Consider the following 16,693-nt stretch of genomic DNA (forward strand, 5'->3'; position numbering starts at 1 on the left):
GTGTGTCTATGTGTCTGTGCATATTGTGTTGTTGGAGTGAGGTTTCAGGAGTAAAGCAGATGCTATGGGAGTCATGAGCAGGGGGGAATATCAGTGACAAAGTGATTGGAAATGGAGTGAAAATGGAGACTGGAGCAGATCAAAGACTGATGAGGGAGAAGAGGCACCCCTCCCTCCCCCTTAACCTTAAAAAATAAATAGGGTTGTGATGACTTAATAAAAAGCAACTCACTATACCATGTGCTTTCAAGGTTGCTTTGCTGCTGAGAATGTAAAATAGCACACTGGGAAATAGTTTGGCAATTTCTTATAAAGCTAAACATATACCCATATGACCCAGCAACCCCACTCCTAGGAATTTACCCCCGAGAAATGAAACATATGCTCACTCAGAAACCTGTACATGAATGCAGGAGTTTAATGCATAATTGCTCCAAGAAACAACCTCAGTGCCCTTCAGTGGATGAAATGGTGAACACAGTGTCGTGTGTCAATACAGTGGAAGACCGCTCCGCAATAAAAGGATCTATCTATTGATACATGCAGCAACAGGGATGGGGATCTCAAGGGCATTGTGTTGAGTGAAAAAAAGCCAGTTCAAAAGATTATGTACTGTTTGATCCCAGTTATATGTCATTCTGAAAAAAGCAAAACTGGGAACAAATCAGTGGTTGCTGGGAGTTAGGAGTGGGGGCAGGGTTTGACTACAAAAGGACAACAGGGGGTCATCTTTTTGGGATGATGGAACTGTTCTGTTATTCTTATTATGGTGATAGTTACACAAATCTATACATGTTTTAAAACTCAGAATTGTACACCAAAAATCAATTTAATTGTATATAAATGATAAAAATCTATAAAAATGAAATCAAACCAAAAGTGACAGAACTCTGAGAACAGCTTTTGTTTCTTTTTCAGGTGAAACTAGTGAATATTCGCAATGATGACATTACAGATGGCAACCCCAAGCTGACCCTGGGCCTGATCTGGACCATTATTTTGCACTTCCAGGTAGGGTCTGTGAAACTTAGGGTCCTTGTGGCTTGGTTTGCACATGGCCTGGAAGTTGCTCTGCCTTCCACAGGCACACGGAGCCTTCCTTCTCGGTATTTGGCAGTGAACAAGGGTGAGATGGGAGTTGGAAAGAAAGATAAGGATTGACCTGGAAATAAAGCTTTCGCAGTCTAAACCCAGAACTTCCTAATCATTTTCATGATGATCATTTTCATGATGCAATGGGATTTTTGCCTTGTTGTGCTTGGCCCTGTCATTGGCAGTGTGGCTATTAGAAGTCTGCTCAGCTGAGTCAAAACTGGATCTTTAGGTTCTCAGAGTATGAGGGTGGGGACAGATGTTGGTTGTGATGCTTTAAAAGGTGCAGTGAAGGCTTTTAATCCTGCTTTGGTGTAGACTTTTCCTTGTCTCTAATGATCTTAAAACAAGCCTGGTTAATGTAACACTGTCTTAGTCATTTGTCTTGCTTTAATGAAATACTATCATAGACTGGGTGCTAAAGAGCAGACATTTCTTTTTCATAGTTCTGGAAGTTAGAAATCTGCGATCCGGGTGCCAGTATGGTTGGATTCTTGGCGAGGCCCTAGTTATGTCCTCACATGATCTTTCCTTCGTAAATGCAGGCAGAGAAAGAGATCTCGTGTTCTTCATCTTTTTATGGTGGCATTGATTTCATTATGGGGTCTTCCTCTCATGACCTCTTTCGCACAGAGTGGCCACCGGCCCTGCTCCCACTGCCCCGTCCCTGCTGTGCGCGCTGCCATCTTGTAACAGCATTATGGTGTGAGGGTCAATTTGCATATTACCCTCACGCCGTAATGCTTATGTGAGCATTACCTCCCAAATGCCTCCCAAATGCCCTACCTCCATATCCAATCACATTGGGGACACAAACATTCATTCCATACCAAGCACCTCAGTAGCTGGATTTGTACGTGTGTTTGTAAGCACAACCTTGTAGCATTCATCACACCCAAGAACAGTGGCATCCTGGTAGTGTTCAGTCACAGGGCTTTCATAAGGCCAGTCCTTTTCAAGTAAGTATAGCCCTATCTTTATAAAAAGACTGTCTTGAATCACTAACAAAACTAAGCAAAGCTATTTCTCAGACAATTCGCCCATACCCAGTTGCTGTACAGGAGGCTGATAGATTAGAGGGAGCACTTCTTGGGCAGGTGAGAAAAGAAGGCTGATGTGGTATCTCAAAGTATTGACTCCTGGGGTTGAGGCCATTGGGATGTCTTACTTGGTGAGTTAGCGCCACCTGCTGGTTCAAGGCAGAACAGCAGGTGTGCCATAATTCCTAAGAACTTGAGAAAATTCTTACCCTTTCTTGGGGCTCTGGTTTGGAGCTAGTGCTGACAATTGACAGCATGGGTAGGCTTAGGAAAGTGCGGAGGTAACATGTATTTTTGTGGAACAATGGGGTGGCCTTAAACAAGGTGCACATATTGCATTAAATTTTCCTCTCCATCTCCTTGCAATTTGTTGAAGAAATCAGGTCTTTTATCCTATCCTATAGAATAAAATGGCAATATGCAAATTGACCCTCACACCATAATGCTGTTACAAGATGGCAGCACACACAGCAGGGATGGGCAGTGGGAGCAGGGCCGGTGGCCGCTCTGTGCGACTTTTGCCGGGATTCCTGCAGCCCCGTGGGGGCGTGGGGGGTCCCGGCAGCTGCTTTGCGCATGGCTTCTGCCTGGGTTTCCACAGCCTCGTGCACACCATGCGGGTGGGGCCCGGCGGCTGCTCGGAGGCAGGGCATCAGGCCAGTACTCCAGGACTCGGGGCCGTCCCTCATTTATGGATAATAAAGAACATTATAACCTAATGAACAAAAAGATAGATACAGAGGCAGAGAAGCATCAAACAGACTGTCAAATTACAGAGGGAAGGCTGGAGAGTGTTGAAGAGAGGGGTAAGAGATCAATCAAAGGACTTATATGCATGCATATAAGCATAGCCAATGGACACAAGACACTGGGGGTAGGGGAGGCCAGGGGAAGGTCAAGGGGAGAAAAAAATAGGAGGCATATGTAATACTCTTTGTAATACTTTAAGTAATAAAACAATTAAAAAAAAAGATGCTGATGGCATTTCTGGTATGTCTTCTGACACTGTCCTCCACCCTCTATTGTATTGCCTATAAACTGGGGAATTTAGAGCTAGACCCGAGGCTCAGTCACATTCAGGTTCATTTTGGGGTTGGGCAAGGATGGTAGTCTTGTGCTGTATACTTCTATTGCTGTACATCAGGAGACATATAATGCCTGTTGTCTCTCTTTTCATGATAAGATTGATTAGTGGGGTCAGGTGTTATCAGCCTGATCCAACCATTCTGCATTCCCTGTTAGCTCTTCACCTAATAGTTTTAGCAGCTACTGATCATCATTGCCAGTTCCATTATTTCATTAGAAGTTGCAAAATAGTGCCACTCAAATTCTATAATTTTTTAAATTATTTGTCTGGAAAATGTCTATAAAGAAGAACTTCACCATTATCAATTACCCTGAAAGATAGCTCTTGTGGGAGAGGCAAGATAAAAAGATAAATAATCCCAAGTTTCCCTCTGTTTACCAGTTTTTAGAATGATTAGTTGGTTCTCTGAGATTTTCCAGAGGTGACCAATGGAAGTTTTTTTGTTGACACCTCATCCCCCCCCCCCGCCACACCCATATCACTATTACTGGATTTTTTTTTTTTTTTTTAAATATATTTTATTGATTTTTTACAGAGAGGAAGGGAGAGAGATAGAGAGTTAGAAACATCGATGAGAGAGAACCATCGATCAGCTGCCTCCTGCACATCTCCTACAGGGGATGTGCCCGCAACCCAGGTACATGCCCTTGACCGGAATCGAACCTGGGACCTTTCAGTCCGCAGGCCGACGCTCTATCCACTGAGCCAAACCGGTTTCGGCTGACTGGATTTTTTTTAAGCAGGCTTAAATGTGTTTCAATCACATACAGTTATTATTCTTTATAATACTCAGATAGCTTCATCTTCAGCCAATAAGAGCCTTTTCAAGTCGAGACTCTGAGTCCTTTGGCACGAACCCCATAGTCTTTGATCATTTCCCTTTTTTCTGATGAGATGAGATGAGATGAGATGCACTCTTTGTTCATGTATTTCCTGTCCTAGACCTGAAATTAGCGATTTCTCCAAGGAGCCCAATTCTTTACCGACAGTCTGAGTGCTCCTGGGTGGCCGTTGTTTCTGGCTTTTTCTCTGGACAGAGTTTCCAACATTGTATATTTCTCTTTAAAAGATCATTAATTTATACTGATATTTCTAATTCAAATTTAGATTACAGAGTTTTTATCTTTTTCTTTGACTTTGTACAGGGGTGGGCGAAAGTAGGTTTATAGTTGTGAATATATGAAACAGAGTTAATAAAGCTATTGTAATAATTATAAACTGCATGTCTTTTTCCATACAAACAACTGTAAACCTGTTGCTCATCCCTGCATTTATATTCTTTTTTCTTAGACCAGTGGTTCTCAACCTTCCTAATGCCGCGACCCTTTAATAACGGTTCCTCATGTTGTGGTGACCCCCAACCATAAAATTATTTTCGTTGCTACGTCATAACTGTAATTTTGCTACTGTTATGAATTGTAATGTAAATATCTGATATGCAGGATGTATTTAGGCGACCCCTGTGAAAGGGTCGTTCGACCCCCAGAGGGGTCGTGACCCACAGGTTGAGAACCATGGTCTTAGACTGAAATCTTGATCCTAACACAGTAACATATCACATATTTCCTTTTCTTTATACATATGTACATATATGTCTGTAAAATCATATGTATTTTATATAATATATTTGAATCAAAATAATATCAATATTATTAACAATTTGATCACTAAGAAGTTTATGATTTCTTTGCAATTCTTTTTGTCCTTAATGTAAATTTCCCAAGGACGTACAAATAATTGTATTTTAAAGTCATTTGAAATAATTTCTCTGTATTGTTAAACCAGCAAGTCAATACATAATTAGGCTCATTTGTTTTTATTTGCTTTTAGTGTTTAGGGATTTTTTTCCCTTTCAATTTTATTTTTCATTATATAGATTATATTGTATACATTATATGTTTACATTGTTCCAAAGGGGAATTTTTAAAAGTGAGTACAAACTGTATTCAGAGAGGCCCAGTGTTCATCTCTGCTCCCTCCATCCTGTTTCTTCCCTTTCTCTATAGTTAGCTAACCTTAAACATTAAATTCTCACCCAAGTATATGTTTTTATTTTAAAATAGATTTTTACAGAGAGAGAAGGGGAGGGAGGGAAGGAGAGAGAGACAGAGAGAGACAGAGACAGACAGAGACAGACATCCATGTAAGAGAAACATCGATTGGTTGCCTCCTGTACACGCCCCGACCGGGAATCTAACCCACAACCTAGGTATGTGCCCTGACTGGGAATCAAACCTGCAACCTTTGGTGCACGGGACAATGGCCAGGGCTAGTTAGCTAACTTTTTAAAAACATCTTTTTTGGTTATTTTATTGTTTTGTTTTAGGAAAATACATACTTTAAAAAAACAAAACAAATTTATTGAGGTATATTTTACATACATGAAATTGACCCTTTGTATTGTATATTTATTTCAATGATTTTTATGAGTTGTACAACAATCACCCTAAGCCTGTTTTAGAACGTTTTTATCATTCCAGTATAATCCCTCTTGCTCATTTACAGCTCTCTATTCCCATCCCCAGCCTCAAGCAACCACTAATCTATTTTCTGTCTCTAGATTTGCCTCTTCTGGACATTTCACCTAGTGGAATCATATAATATATGATCTTTTGCGTCTGGTTTCTTTCACTTAGCATAATATCTTTGAGATTCATCCGTGTTGTAGCATGTGTCAGTATTTCATACCTCTTTATGCTGAGTAGTATTCTGTTGTATGGATATACCATATTTTTTTTTTGTCTATTCATCTCTTGATGGATATTTGTGTTATTATAGTTTTGCTATTATAAATAGTGTTGCTATGAATAGTTGAGTACTAGTTTTTGTGTGAATGTATGTTTTCATTTCTCTTGGATATATACCTAGGAGTGGAATTGCTGAGTTGTATGATGAACTTATGTACAACTTTTTAAGAAACTGCCAAACTGTCTTCCAAAGTGGCTGTACCATTTTACATTCCCACCAGCAATGTGTGAGGGTTCTTGTTTCACCACATCTTCACCAAAATTTGTTGTCTGTCCTTTAGATTATAGACCAGCGGTTCTCAACCTGTGGGTCGCAACCCCTTTGGCGGTCGAACGACCCTTTCACAGGGGTCGCCTAAGACCATCCTGCATATCAGATATTTACATTACGATTCATAACAGTAGCAACATTACAGTTATGAAGTAGCAACGAAAATAATTTTATGGTTGGTTCACAACATGAGGAACTGTATTTAAAGGGCCAGAAGGTTGAGAACCACTTTTATAGACATCACAGTGAGTGTGAAATGATATCTCCTTGTGGTTTTAGTTTGCAGGAAAATGTATTCTTTAACTGAATTCTACAAACATTTACTGAAGACTAGCTATAAGCAAAGTCTTAGAGTTTGTGGGAGATATAAAATTGAACTAGGCACAGAATCAATCCAGTTCGACTATATGATTCAAAGGAATGACAAGAGACATACTATAAAATAACTTGATAGAGATTTAAAGAATCAGGGAGGTATGGGACAGGGAGGTGGAATATAGCCTATACTCAGTAATTTTATAACTTCCAGGGCTCCCGACCTAGCCCACTGCTCCTTACCCTGTTACCAGTTTTATTGAAATATATAAACAGCTCTGGCTTTGTCTTCTGCATGCATATTGGCTACCTGCTTTTCTCTTTTACTGTTTCAAGCATAGCTGAATGTCTGTTTTGTCTTCTCGTGGAGGGAAGCTTTTCTGCCAGAGTATATTCTCAGATGCAGCTGATTACTAATTCCTGTCTTTGCTATTTTTGAAGTCTTGGTGTTTGCATACAGTACTAGCTAAGTATTCGGGGGTGTGGGAAGAGGTTCCCTGTCTCTGCAAAGCTTTTGGTTGGCTGAGAAAGAATTATATAGAGCTGTCCTCCTTGTCTTGCTTCAGGTAGGACGTGGTATGTATCTTGCTAGTTAGGTATTGTGGTTTTCTAGTCGTTTATTATGGAGTGTCTAGTAACTGTTTTCACCAAGAACATGTGCTAAATAAAGCAAACTAGAAATGCAGAGTAGAACTATCAAATGTTAGGGGATCAGTAAAATAGTCATAATAGTTTACCTTTGTTATTGGTGAAGTAGAATAATGATAGAGATAGAGGTCATGGTTGTCATATCAAGGGAGTATTTGGTTGAAGAGAGGCTGGTTCCAGATAAAACATTTGCTGCTACTGCCTGGCCGGTGTGCCTCAGTGGTTGAGCGTGGACCCCTGAACCAAGAGGTCACGGGTTTGATTCTCTGTCAGGGCACATGCCTGGGTTAGATCCCCAGTAGGGTGCAGTAGGAGGCAGCTGATCGATGTTTCTCTCTCACTAATGTTTCTCTCTCTCTTTCCCTTTCCCTTCCTCTCTCTCTAAAAATAAGTAAAAACATTTGTAAAAAATTTGCTACTTACTGATGTGACTGGTAGTATTGATAACATTATAAAGAGGTTTATGGTTTCCAAAATGTTTAACACATATTAAAAAGGTATGTGCTAAATGATAGGGATTCTTTTTATTTTAAGTTTTTAGTTATGAAAATCTCAAGTACTCAGAAAAGCATATAACAGGTCTTCATGTGTGTGTGGTCACCTTCAAAATTAAACAGATGCTAATATTTTTGTTACATTTGCTTCAGATTTTTTCTCTTTCTCTTTAAAGAAATAAAACATTTTAGATACAGCCAATTTTCTTGCTCCCTCCAACCCCCAGGTAAATACTATCCTGAAGTTGATGTATGTCATTCCCATGTATGCTTTTGAACCTTTCTGACAGAAAAGGTATTCATAAACAGTATGTGCTGTAGTTTGAATGTTTTTATGTTTGACCCAGAGAATATCTTCTACATATTCTGCTTTTTTCATTTACACTCTGTTTTTGAGGTTTGTTCATGTTGATAAAGGAGGACCTGATTTGTTCATCTTAGGTAGTTTACTTGGACTGTAATGTGAGTGGAGCCCCTGCCACTGTGCAACAGCTATTGTTTGCAGTCTGTTATTTAATTGTATGAAGAAGGCATTCATTATTGCATTTAACACCCGCACACATGTGTCCTTATGCACACAGGCAAGGGGGTGTTTTGGATAGATACCTGGACTGTAATTGCTGGGTTGTACACGTTCCTTTATTTTGCCAAATTACTCTCAGAAGCACTGCATGACTTACAGTGTTGTGTTGGATAACACCTACTACCATTTGACATATTTGTTGTGTGGATCCCTGCGCTAGGATGCAGGTTTAATAACAGCAGGGATTTTCTCTTGTTTTCTGGGACTGGCATAGAATAGGCATTCAGTATATGTTGAGTGAAGGAGTATTTTATGAATTCGATCTCAGGGTGTGGTAGGGTAATCCAGAGAAATAGACTGTGATGTCTGTTTTCCTGTGCCCATTTGCTGATGAGCAAACAGAGACCAGCTGACTTTTTGGGTTTTACCTCTAGATAAAGATAAGTTCTTGGAAGTCAGAATCTGATGAAATTAGTTTTCCAACTCAGTTGTTTATTAAATACTAGTGTATATCTAGCAATGAAATGTAAAAACTTCAGGGAGTTCAGATCAAGGGTGGTCTCAGATGGGTGGACTTGATGGTTACATTTTTGTGAACTTTATGGTGCTTGGTTCTTGGCGTATAGATGAGGCACTGGTCGTTTCTGTGGGTGAATGAGGGAGCTCTTTCACTCTGGATCTCACTCTGGCTGTCTTTGTGGGATTTCTATGGAGAGTAAACAGTTAATGAGAAGAAGCCAATGGAGAAGCAGGAAGAACAGGTAGCCCTGCAAGTGCTTTCCCAAAAGGCAGCAGGCCACTTGTTGAGAGCTCAGCTAAACGAGAAAAAGACCCAGGGAAAGTCCCGGTGATCAGAGTTAACGCAGTTTAATAGTGGGAGCAGAGCCCCTGCAAAGAAAAAGAAGCACCCAAACGTTGGACCCTGGAACATGCCTTTTCCTTAGAGCCTAGTCAAGAAAAGGAGTCTGTTAGGGCCTGGTGGGTGGCGGCGGTGGTGGAGTCTTTTAGCTCCAGGAATAAATGGGACGCAAAGGGGTTTACTGTAGACCAGGCACTGAGCCAAGCACTTTATAGACACGATCTCATTCGCCTTTTCTACAGCCCCGTTAGTAGTTGGTGGTGTTCATATTTCACAGGTAAGGAAATGGAATCACCTAGCAAGTTAAGCTGCGTAACTGCTGAATTAACAGCTGGGACTTGAACCTAGGTCTACCGCAGTAAACCCCTCTGCTCCTCTCCTAGACTGTATTTCTCTGGAGCAGAAGGAAATAAAGCCTGATTTGTCCAACATATGCAAAAGTTTAAAAAGAAAATGCTCCCAGATCAACCAAAGGACCTTGTAACCAATGGACACAGACACGAGGGGGGTGAGGGCATGAGTGGGGGGTTTGGGGGGCAATGGGGGATAAGGACACATATGTAATACCTTAATCAACAAAGAAAAACATTTAAAAAAAGAAAAACAAACAAACAAAATGCTCCCAAAAGTCAATGTGCGCCGTTCTGTCAGGCTTCTCAGAAAAACCTACAGCAGCAACAGTCATATTAAACAGCTGTCTCTTTTGGCCCTGAGTTGATCAGTTTCAGGAATTTGATTTGCTTGTATTTCATGAATAAAATTCAAGCTTAGTCCTTAAGGTATGCATCTTAAAAGTTCCAGTTCTCTTGGTTGGAGAAATGAAGGCCTGGTGCCTGCCTAGAGAATTGCATTGGAATGCCAGGTTTTTGGTGAGTAAATGCTATCGGTAGCCGGATTAAGTTTATGTCTCAGGCTAATGTCCTTGTCTTGTTGCTTGCTGTGGCCTGTGGTGGCCATAAGATGGTGCTGCAGCTTTGCGGTTGGCAAAGGCTGAGGGCGAGCTGCCCACTGCAGCTGTGAAGCACTGGGGCTGTCAGCAGGGCCTCAGAGGTGGTTGTGTGGGAGCTGTTGATTTAGGGCTTCTGTTGCTCTCCTTTTGTGGAGGGCGACTTGTAAGTGTCCAGGAAAGGTGGGTAGAACTATACTGATACAACTATTCAGGGCTGACGGAGCTAGCGCGAGGCGGGCTGCTGCTCTCGCTGTGTGGGCTGGATCCTTTCGGCAGAGACGGAATAACTGCAACTCAGAAGAAACTCATGTAGCCCCTTTCCTTCTACTCCGTTCAGAGCCCCGTGGGTGGCGGTCTGTCCTCTGTCAGGCACTGTACTGAACACTGGGGTGGGCAAATCCCAGTGATAAACAGGGTGATTTTTGAACCCAACTTCTTCTAGACCTATTCTTCACATTTCCTGCCCTATTGCAATTTAAGTAACAACCATCCAGGCCTCATTTGAGCAACTTCCTCCCTTGTTCCTAAATAGCAAGTGTTATCTCTTTATTTGAGCCCTGGGTCCAAGTGAGTCTAGTAGCCAATTCAGAACAGTAGGGGACCTTCTTGTTTTACGTAACCAAGTGCAGACTCCATCCCGGCCACAATTAGAGCCCGTGTGACGTGGGATTGATCTTAAACAGCAATTCGGGTTCTGGCTTTGCTGCTTACTAGCCGTGTAGCCTTGAGCAAACTGATCAACTTTCTTAAACTCCTGTCAAATGTAAAATAATAGTTTTGACCTTTTATGGTTACTGTGAGAATTAAATAAGATAATCCATAGCTTAGCACAGGGCTTAGCGCCGAACAAATGCTGAGTAGTTAGCTGTCAGCAGCAGCAGCACTACGCCCTCACATAGCCCTTAGTAGAGACGCTGCCTCGCTGTTGTATTTGGAAGTGGTGTCCTTACCGAGTGTCCAGATCCTGCACTCAGAACTGATTTCCAGGTTTTTCCTGTGTGTGTGTCATTGATCAGCAGATTTAACAGGTATTTCTTTCTCTCTCTCTCTGGAAATAAATGCTACGAGAGGCTAGATCTTTAAAGCCTGTGTTTCTTAATTCTGAGAATTAGGCTCTAGTTTCTCTTAGGTTATAATTTGATTAAAATAATTTTATTTCTGACCAGAAAAAAATAGAGAATATGTCCGTCTTGCTAGATATTTTCTTATGGATGTCTTGGTGCAACAATTGCAATCTGTTTCCGTTCAGAGTCTGGGGGCCATAATTGCAGCATCCCCAGCCCTTGGCCCTTCCATTCCTGGTTGGTTCCAGTGCTGGTTTGCTTTTTCCCTTTTACTCCTCCTCCTCCTTCCTTCACATTACCTTCTCCCGTGGCCTCTCCTCTTCCCCCCTCCCTTTTCCCTTTACTCTTACAATCTCCCCCTGCTCCTCTCCCTCCCTAATTTCTCCCCTCTCCTGGTTTCTACCTCCTTTCTGCTTTCTGTTTGTGTTTCTGAGGGCAGTGCTCCAATTACCTCATATTTGGAGAGATGAAGCTGCAGCCAATCCGGTTTCTGTCTGCTTTTAGGTCAAGTGATTTCTGAACTGCAGTGAGATGCTTTGAATTTGTCTTGTTGCAGCTCTGAGCCTGTAAGATGGCTGTCTGAATCGGCAGCGGCTGGGAGAGACAGAGAGGCGGGGAGGGAGGGAGGGAGAAAGAATTGGAAGGATTGCCGGCACAGTGCATGTTTTTAAATGTGCATCTAATCCGATGAAGCCACGGTTGGGATTTCTCTGGGATCCCAGGACTGGCTTAGCTGCATTTTTGCTGAGATTAGGAGAGGAAAGCGATGGGAAATTCACTGGGCTGTGTTAAGGAGCCAAAAAATTCAGTAGCTATTCCTGAGAAGGCTCCTCTATCTCCTAAGAAAAGGGTTCGGTTCAAAAGGAAGTGGAGGGGGAAGAAAACCCCTACTCCAGAGGTATCCCCTGAGGAGGAGCCCTTGGAAGGAACGGGAGTCATTGAAGAAACAGAAACCCTAAGGAAGTTCATAGTGAGTCTCCAGAAGGAGGAAGGTGTGGGAGGGGTGGAACATCCCCCTCCAGACATGTTAGTGCCTGAGGCCTCGGCCCCCAGCTCAGGAGTGGGAGATCAAGGGATGATCGTGCAGGTGAAGGAGAGGTTCCAGGGGGAGATCCAGACTGCCCACCTTTTGCTAGAGAATGAGTCATCAGTTGCCGGAGGGGTCTGGGATTCCCTGGAAGAGGGGATGACTGTCATCGCTCACCTGCTTGATAACCCAGCAGAGAGGAACTGTGAGAAGTCAGTGAGCCAACTGGTGGAATTTCCGAGGACAGCATCCTGCAGCAGCAGGGCTGTGCTGCTGCCTTTGCAAGGGGAGGCTGCCGTGGAGAAAGCGGACACTCCGCCTGGATGTCAGAGCAGCACCTTCCCCAGCAACACCGGAAATGAAGACCAACTTCCCGAGGGCTGGAGTGTGTGGGGAGGATCCAAGGGTATTTTAAGTGCCTCTGAGACAGGTTCCTGGATTGCAGAGCGTTCTGTCCCTTCATCACTGTCGGAGCAGTCGAGGGGCCACAGAGGCGCAGAGCCTGCCCACATGGGTCGAGTGCCCCACCAGGGTCCCAGACTGCCTGCTTCTCAGAGTGATCTGTCCGTCAGTGGCATGACTGTGAGCATTTTGCCCTCCTCCTCTGGCTACGGCAGCAGTGGGCCGCACTTATGTGGCATCCGACCTAAAGATACAGAACCGGGCAAGAGCTCCATGTCCTTCTCAGAAGAGGACGCCACCCTTTCTTTGGAGGCAAGCCACACCCCATCATGGGGTCTGGAGGAGGTAGGTGGGCCTGTTCAAGGGGATATGCAAGCAGCTGCTGGGATTCCTGGCCCAAAAGCTTATTTAAGTGGAGTATAGTGAGCAGTGAGGATCTTGGGGCTTCTTCTCAAACTTGGGCCGATGTTGGGGACTGGGAGTTAGTGACTGCTGGGCTTGGCAAACAGTCTGCCTGAGGTCTGCCCCTGGATGCTTGGAGCCAAGCCTTGCCCGGAGTCCCTAATTCCGGGTAACCGTGCAGCACAATTGCTCGAGCTTTCTGGTGGGGCTATCTCAAGGTGCTTTGCTAGTTAGTACTTACTCTCGGGCAGGTCTGTTTATCAGCTCCCCGCACAAGGAGCTTGTGGTGTAGAGTCTCCACTCTGAAACGAGGGGAGAAGGGGTGAGGAATGTTGACGGGCGGGGGAGCTGACTTGGGTGTAATTGCTCTTATGACGTTCTTACTAGAGCTGATCAATCCCACTCCTCGGGGACACAGCTAGTGACAACACTCACTCGGTATTTGTAGAGGTGGACGGGATAGTCCTTTGGTTCCTAATTCCAGCATTCGATGAGAGGGACGTAGAGTGGTCTGGAGATTAATCCAGAGAGGAGGTTAGGGCAGTTTTAAGGTTTGAGGCTAGAAAAAGTTGGTATTTGGATGGGACTTGTTTATGGCTCCGACAGGTTTTTGTTTGTGAAGTATATATCAAGGCCTTGGTGGTGGTAGTAGTGATGGTGCTGGGTGCTGGCAATGTTTTTAGGATCAAGGAGCAAGTGAGAATTCAAGAGATCTGAACCCTGAGAGGGAAGGAGGACTCGGCAAGACTCTGGGTGGCCGTGACTGAAGTTATAATTCACCAGGGACCAAAGAACTGTTGTTGGCCTGCCACCCTCTGCAGCAGGAGTAAACACTTTCGGATCCTAGAGCAGCAAGAGGTTGGAGGTGAAGTAGGGCAGCCGCCTTGATGTCTGCACCACAGGGATGTGGCCTACCTGCTGGTGCCTGCTTATCACCAGCAGCATGAGCGGGGGACACACACTTCAAGCTGATGTGTTTACAGTGTCCTCTTTGGGGAGGAGTTTCCTGCATAAATAGGCCCATCTCAGTGCCCTGTGTTAGTACAGAGTTTGGAGACTCCCAGCAGTTGCAGGGAAAAGTGGCCACTGAAAAATGTTCATTATATGCTTAGGCAAGAGGCCGCCCTGGACTTTCCCATATAAAAGTGTATATGTGCGTGCGTGCGTGCGTGGGTGTGTGTGAAGGTGGGAAGGAAGGCAGCCAGTTGCTGGGGTGGGGTGCACAAGTATTTGAGTTTCACTAAATAAGAGGGAATATCAGTCAGCTTTCATCTTTGTATGGAATGGACGTAGAGTAGTTGGGGATAAAACCAACTGCTGAGCTGGGTGCTCTTTTGATACCACTAACATTCGGTAGAAGTTGTGGAGGCATCATAATATTTTAGGATTCATGCTCATAAATGAGAGAGATGTTTAGAAAGTTAGGAGTAGAAAATTTTAAGGGAAATCAGTTCTAGATAATGGACTGTAGGTGACCATGGCACTTTTAGTATGGGATTTTCTCACTGGGAGGGAAGGTTCAGAACCACTCCATGAGGAGTCTTAAGGAAAAGATTGGCCCGGCTGGTGTGCATGGCTCAGTGGTTGAGCATCAACCTATGAACCAAGAGGTCAGGGTTTGATGCCCAGTCAGGACACATGCCCAGGTTGTGGGCTTGATCCCCAGTGTGGGTGTGTAGGAGGCAGCCAATCAATGAGTCTCTCTCATCATTGATGTTTCTATCTCCCTCTCCCTCTCTCTGCCTCTCTGAAATCAATACAAATATATCAGAAGGAAGGGAGGGAGGGAGGGAGAGAGAAGAGAGAGAGAGAGAGAGAGAGAGAGAGAGAGAGAAAAGAAAGAGAGAGAAAAGAAAGAAGAGGTGGGAGAAACCTTTGGACCGTGATCAGTAGTTTGGCTGTATTGAGAGTGGTGTGATTCTTTTGCTGTTCAGTATGTTTTGTGTGTTTTTTTTTGTTTTCAATATGTTAGAGCAGTAACCCTCTTCAGAAAATAATTCAAGTTCCAGAGAGGTGTCTGTCCTTGGCATAACTCAGGCCATATAGTATCTCTTGTTGGTCAGCCCAGAGCATGGTAATGGGGACCAGGCTGTGGCTGGACATACACTTTGCAGTGGGTTTTGGTTCTTTCAGGATAGAAAGAAATGGAAACTCGTTATTCTTAGGAATGCAGGCTTTAGATAAAAGAAGAGAAATGGTCTACTTTCTGTTCACCTGGTCTAGTTGATTCTCTCCTTGTCAAGAAATAGTTAGCACAGAAGTAGGATGGCAGGGGTCCGCTGGCAAGAATGGTCTCAGAGTGACAAGTCGATGAGGATTTGGAGCTGGATGGGAGTGGGTTAACAGCATTGAACTGTGATGTCAGACCAAGGCCTTCTCTGGCCATTCCTTCTCTCAGGAGGACTCCCTACTCCCAGCTGCCATCAATATCCACAATACCTGGCTTTTTGGAACAAGGAAAATTGTTGAAAATCCCCTCCTCCTCCCTATCTTGGCTCCTACTGCCTATTTCCTGCCACACTGTTAGTGGATCCTACCGAATAAAGAATTTGGCTCTATTCCAGTGTCCTTGCCACATACCCTATAGACCCTACAATCTCGGGTGACAGATCTATAGTTGGGGGCTAGTAATGCTGAGGAAGAGATCAGTTGGTATATTATTTTCTGGACTCATTCTTTCAGTTTACCAGTATCCCTTTCCGAGTTCTCTTTAGTTATAGGAAAAGTTGTTTTACTAATACTGGTTTTGTATTACAAGAAAAGAGCAAAATTAACTAGATATGACTGTAGGAATGTAGCAGTTAAAATTATAGTTAAGAGTTTTGTTTAAGAAAGGATTTTTCTTTTTAAAAAAATTTACTTAAAAGGAATCATTATTATTTTGTAGGTATAACAATGGTGGTATGATTATATTAAAGAGTCCTTATCTTTTAGAGATACATACTGAAGTGTTTATGGAAGAAATGATGTATTTGGAATTTGCTTCATAATAATAGGGGATGGATGAAGTGGGTAGAGTATAGATGAAACAGGATAAGTTATGAGTTGGTAATGGCTGAAACTGGGTTATGGGTACATTCTGTCTCTTTTTGTATGCATTTTTAATTTTTCACTTCAAATGGAAAGTTAAGAAAAATACTGGAAAAATTATTATATGCTGCATATACCAAAAAAGGATGAATATCTACAACACAGGAAGTGTAGTATGGGAGGAGTGCTTACAAGTGTGGAGCTAAGTTGGGCTTTCTGCTCTTCTACTCACTAGCACTATACCTTGGAGCAAGTTACTTAAATTCTCTGTGACATAATTTCCTCATTTGTAAAATGAGGATAAGTATAGTATATACTTTGTGGGGTTGCTGTGAGAATTACATGAATTAATACAAGTAAACAATAAATGTTAAGAAATTGCTACAAATAAACAAGAATTAGAAAAATAGGGGAAAGCCCAGGAATAAGCAACTTGCAAAAAAGAAAACCCAAATACTTCATACACAGGCATCTTCCTCACTAGCAATCAAAGATACACTAGTAGAAATCAAAACAAGATACATTTCACACTCATCATATGGGCAGAAAATAAATCTAGAAATACCTAGTGTGGGCCAGGATGTAGAGAGATAGAAAACCTCTTCATATCTTTTGGGTGGAAGTACAAATTGGTACTGTTATTTGGAGGATAGTTTGACACTATTTAGTAGAATGGAAAAATATCCATATTCTATGACCTAGGGTTTCCGTTTTAGTTATTATATTCCCTAGAGGGACCTTCA

The 16,693-nt window shown here is 42.9% G+C and overlaps 1 protein-coding gene across 20 annotated transcripts in view; it reads left to right on the top strand.

Moving 5' to 3' along the window:
- The window catches only part of MACF1 (microtubule-actin crosslinking factor 1), a 344,123-nt gene that overhangs the window by 153,666 nt on the left and 173,764 nt on the right, over positions 1-16,693 (top strand). For 14 of the 20 annotated variants that reach the window (XM_014541573.1, XM_014541581.1, XM_014541576.1 and 11 more), the window contains exon 1: positions 11,841-12,863. In XM_014541573.1, coding sequence (XP_014397059.1) covers positions 11,856-12,863 — 1,008 coding nt within the window. In that variant the 5' untranslated portion in view covers positions 11,841-11,855. Of the gene's footprint in view, positions 1-918; positions 1,012-10,955; positions 11,054-11,840; positions 12,864-16,693 lie in introns of those variants that run through there. The other 6 variants (XM_014541584.1, XM_014541592.1, XM_014541587.1 and 3 more) reach the window with 2 other exon arrangements.

The sequence above is a fragment of the Myotis brandtii genome, unplaced genomic scaffold (genome assembly GCF_000412655.1).
Source record: "Myotis brandtii unplaced genomic scaffold, ASM41265v1 scaffold274, whole genome shotgun sequence".
Classification (NCBI taxonomy): Eukaryota; Metazoa; Chordata; class Mammalia; order Chiroptera; family Vespertilionidae; genus Myotis; species Myotis brandtii.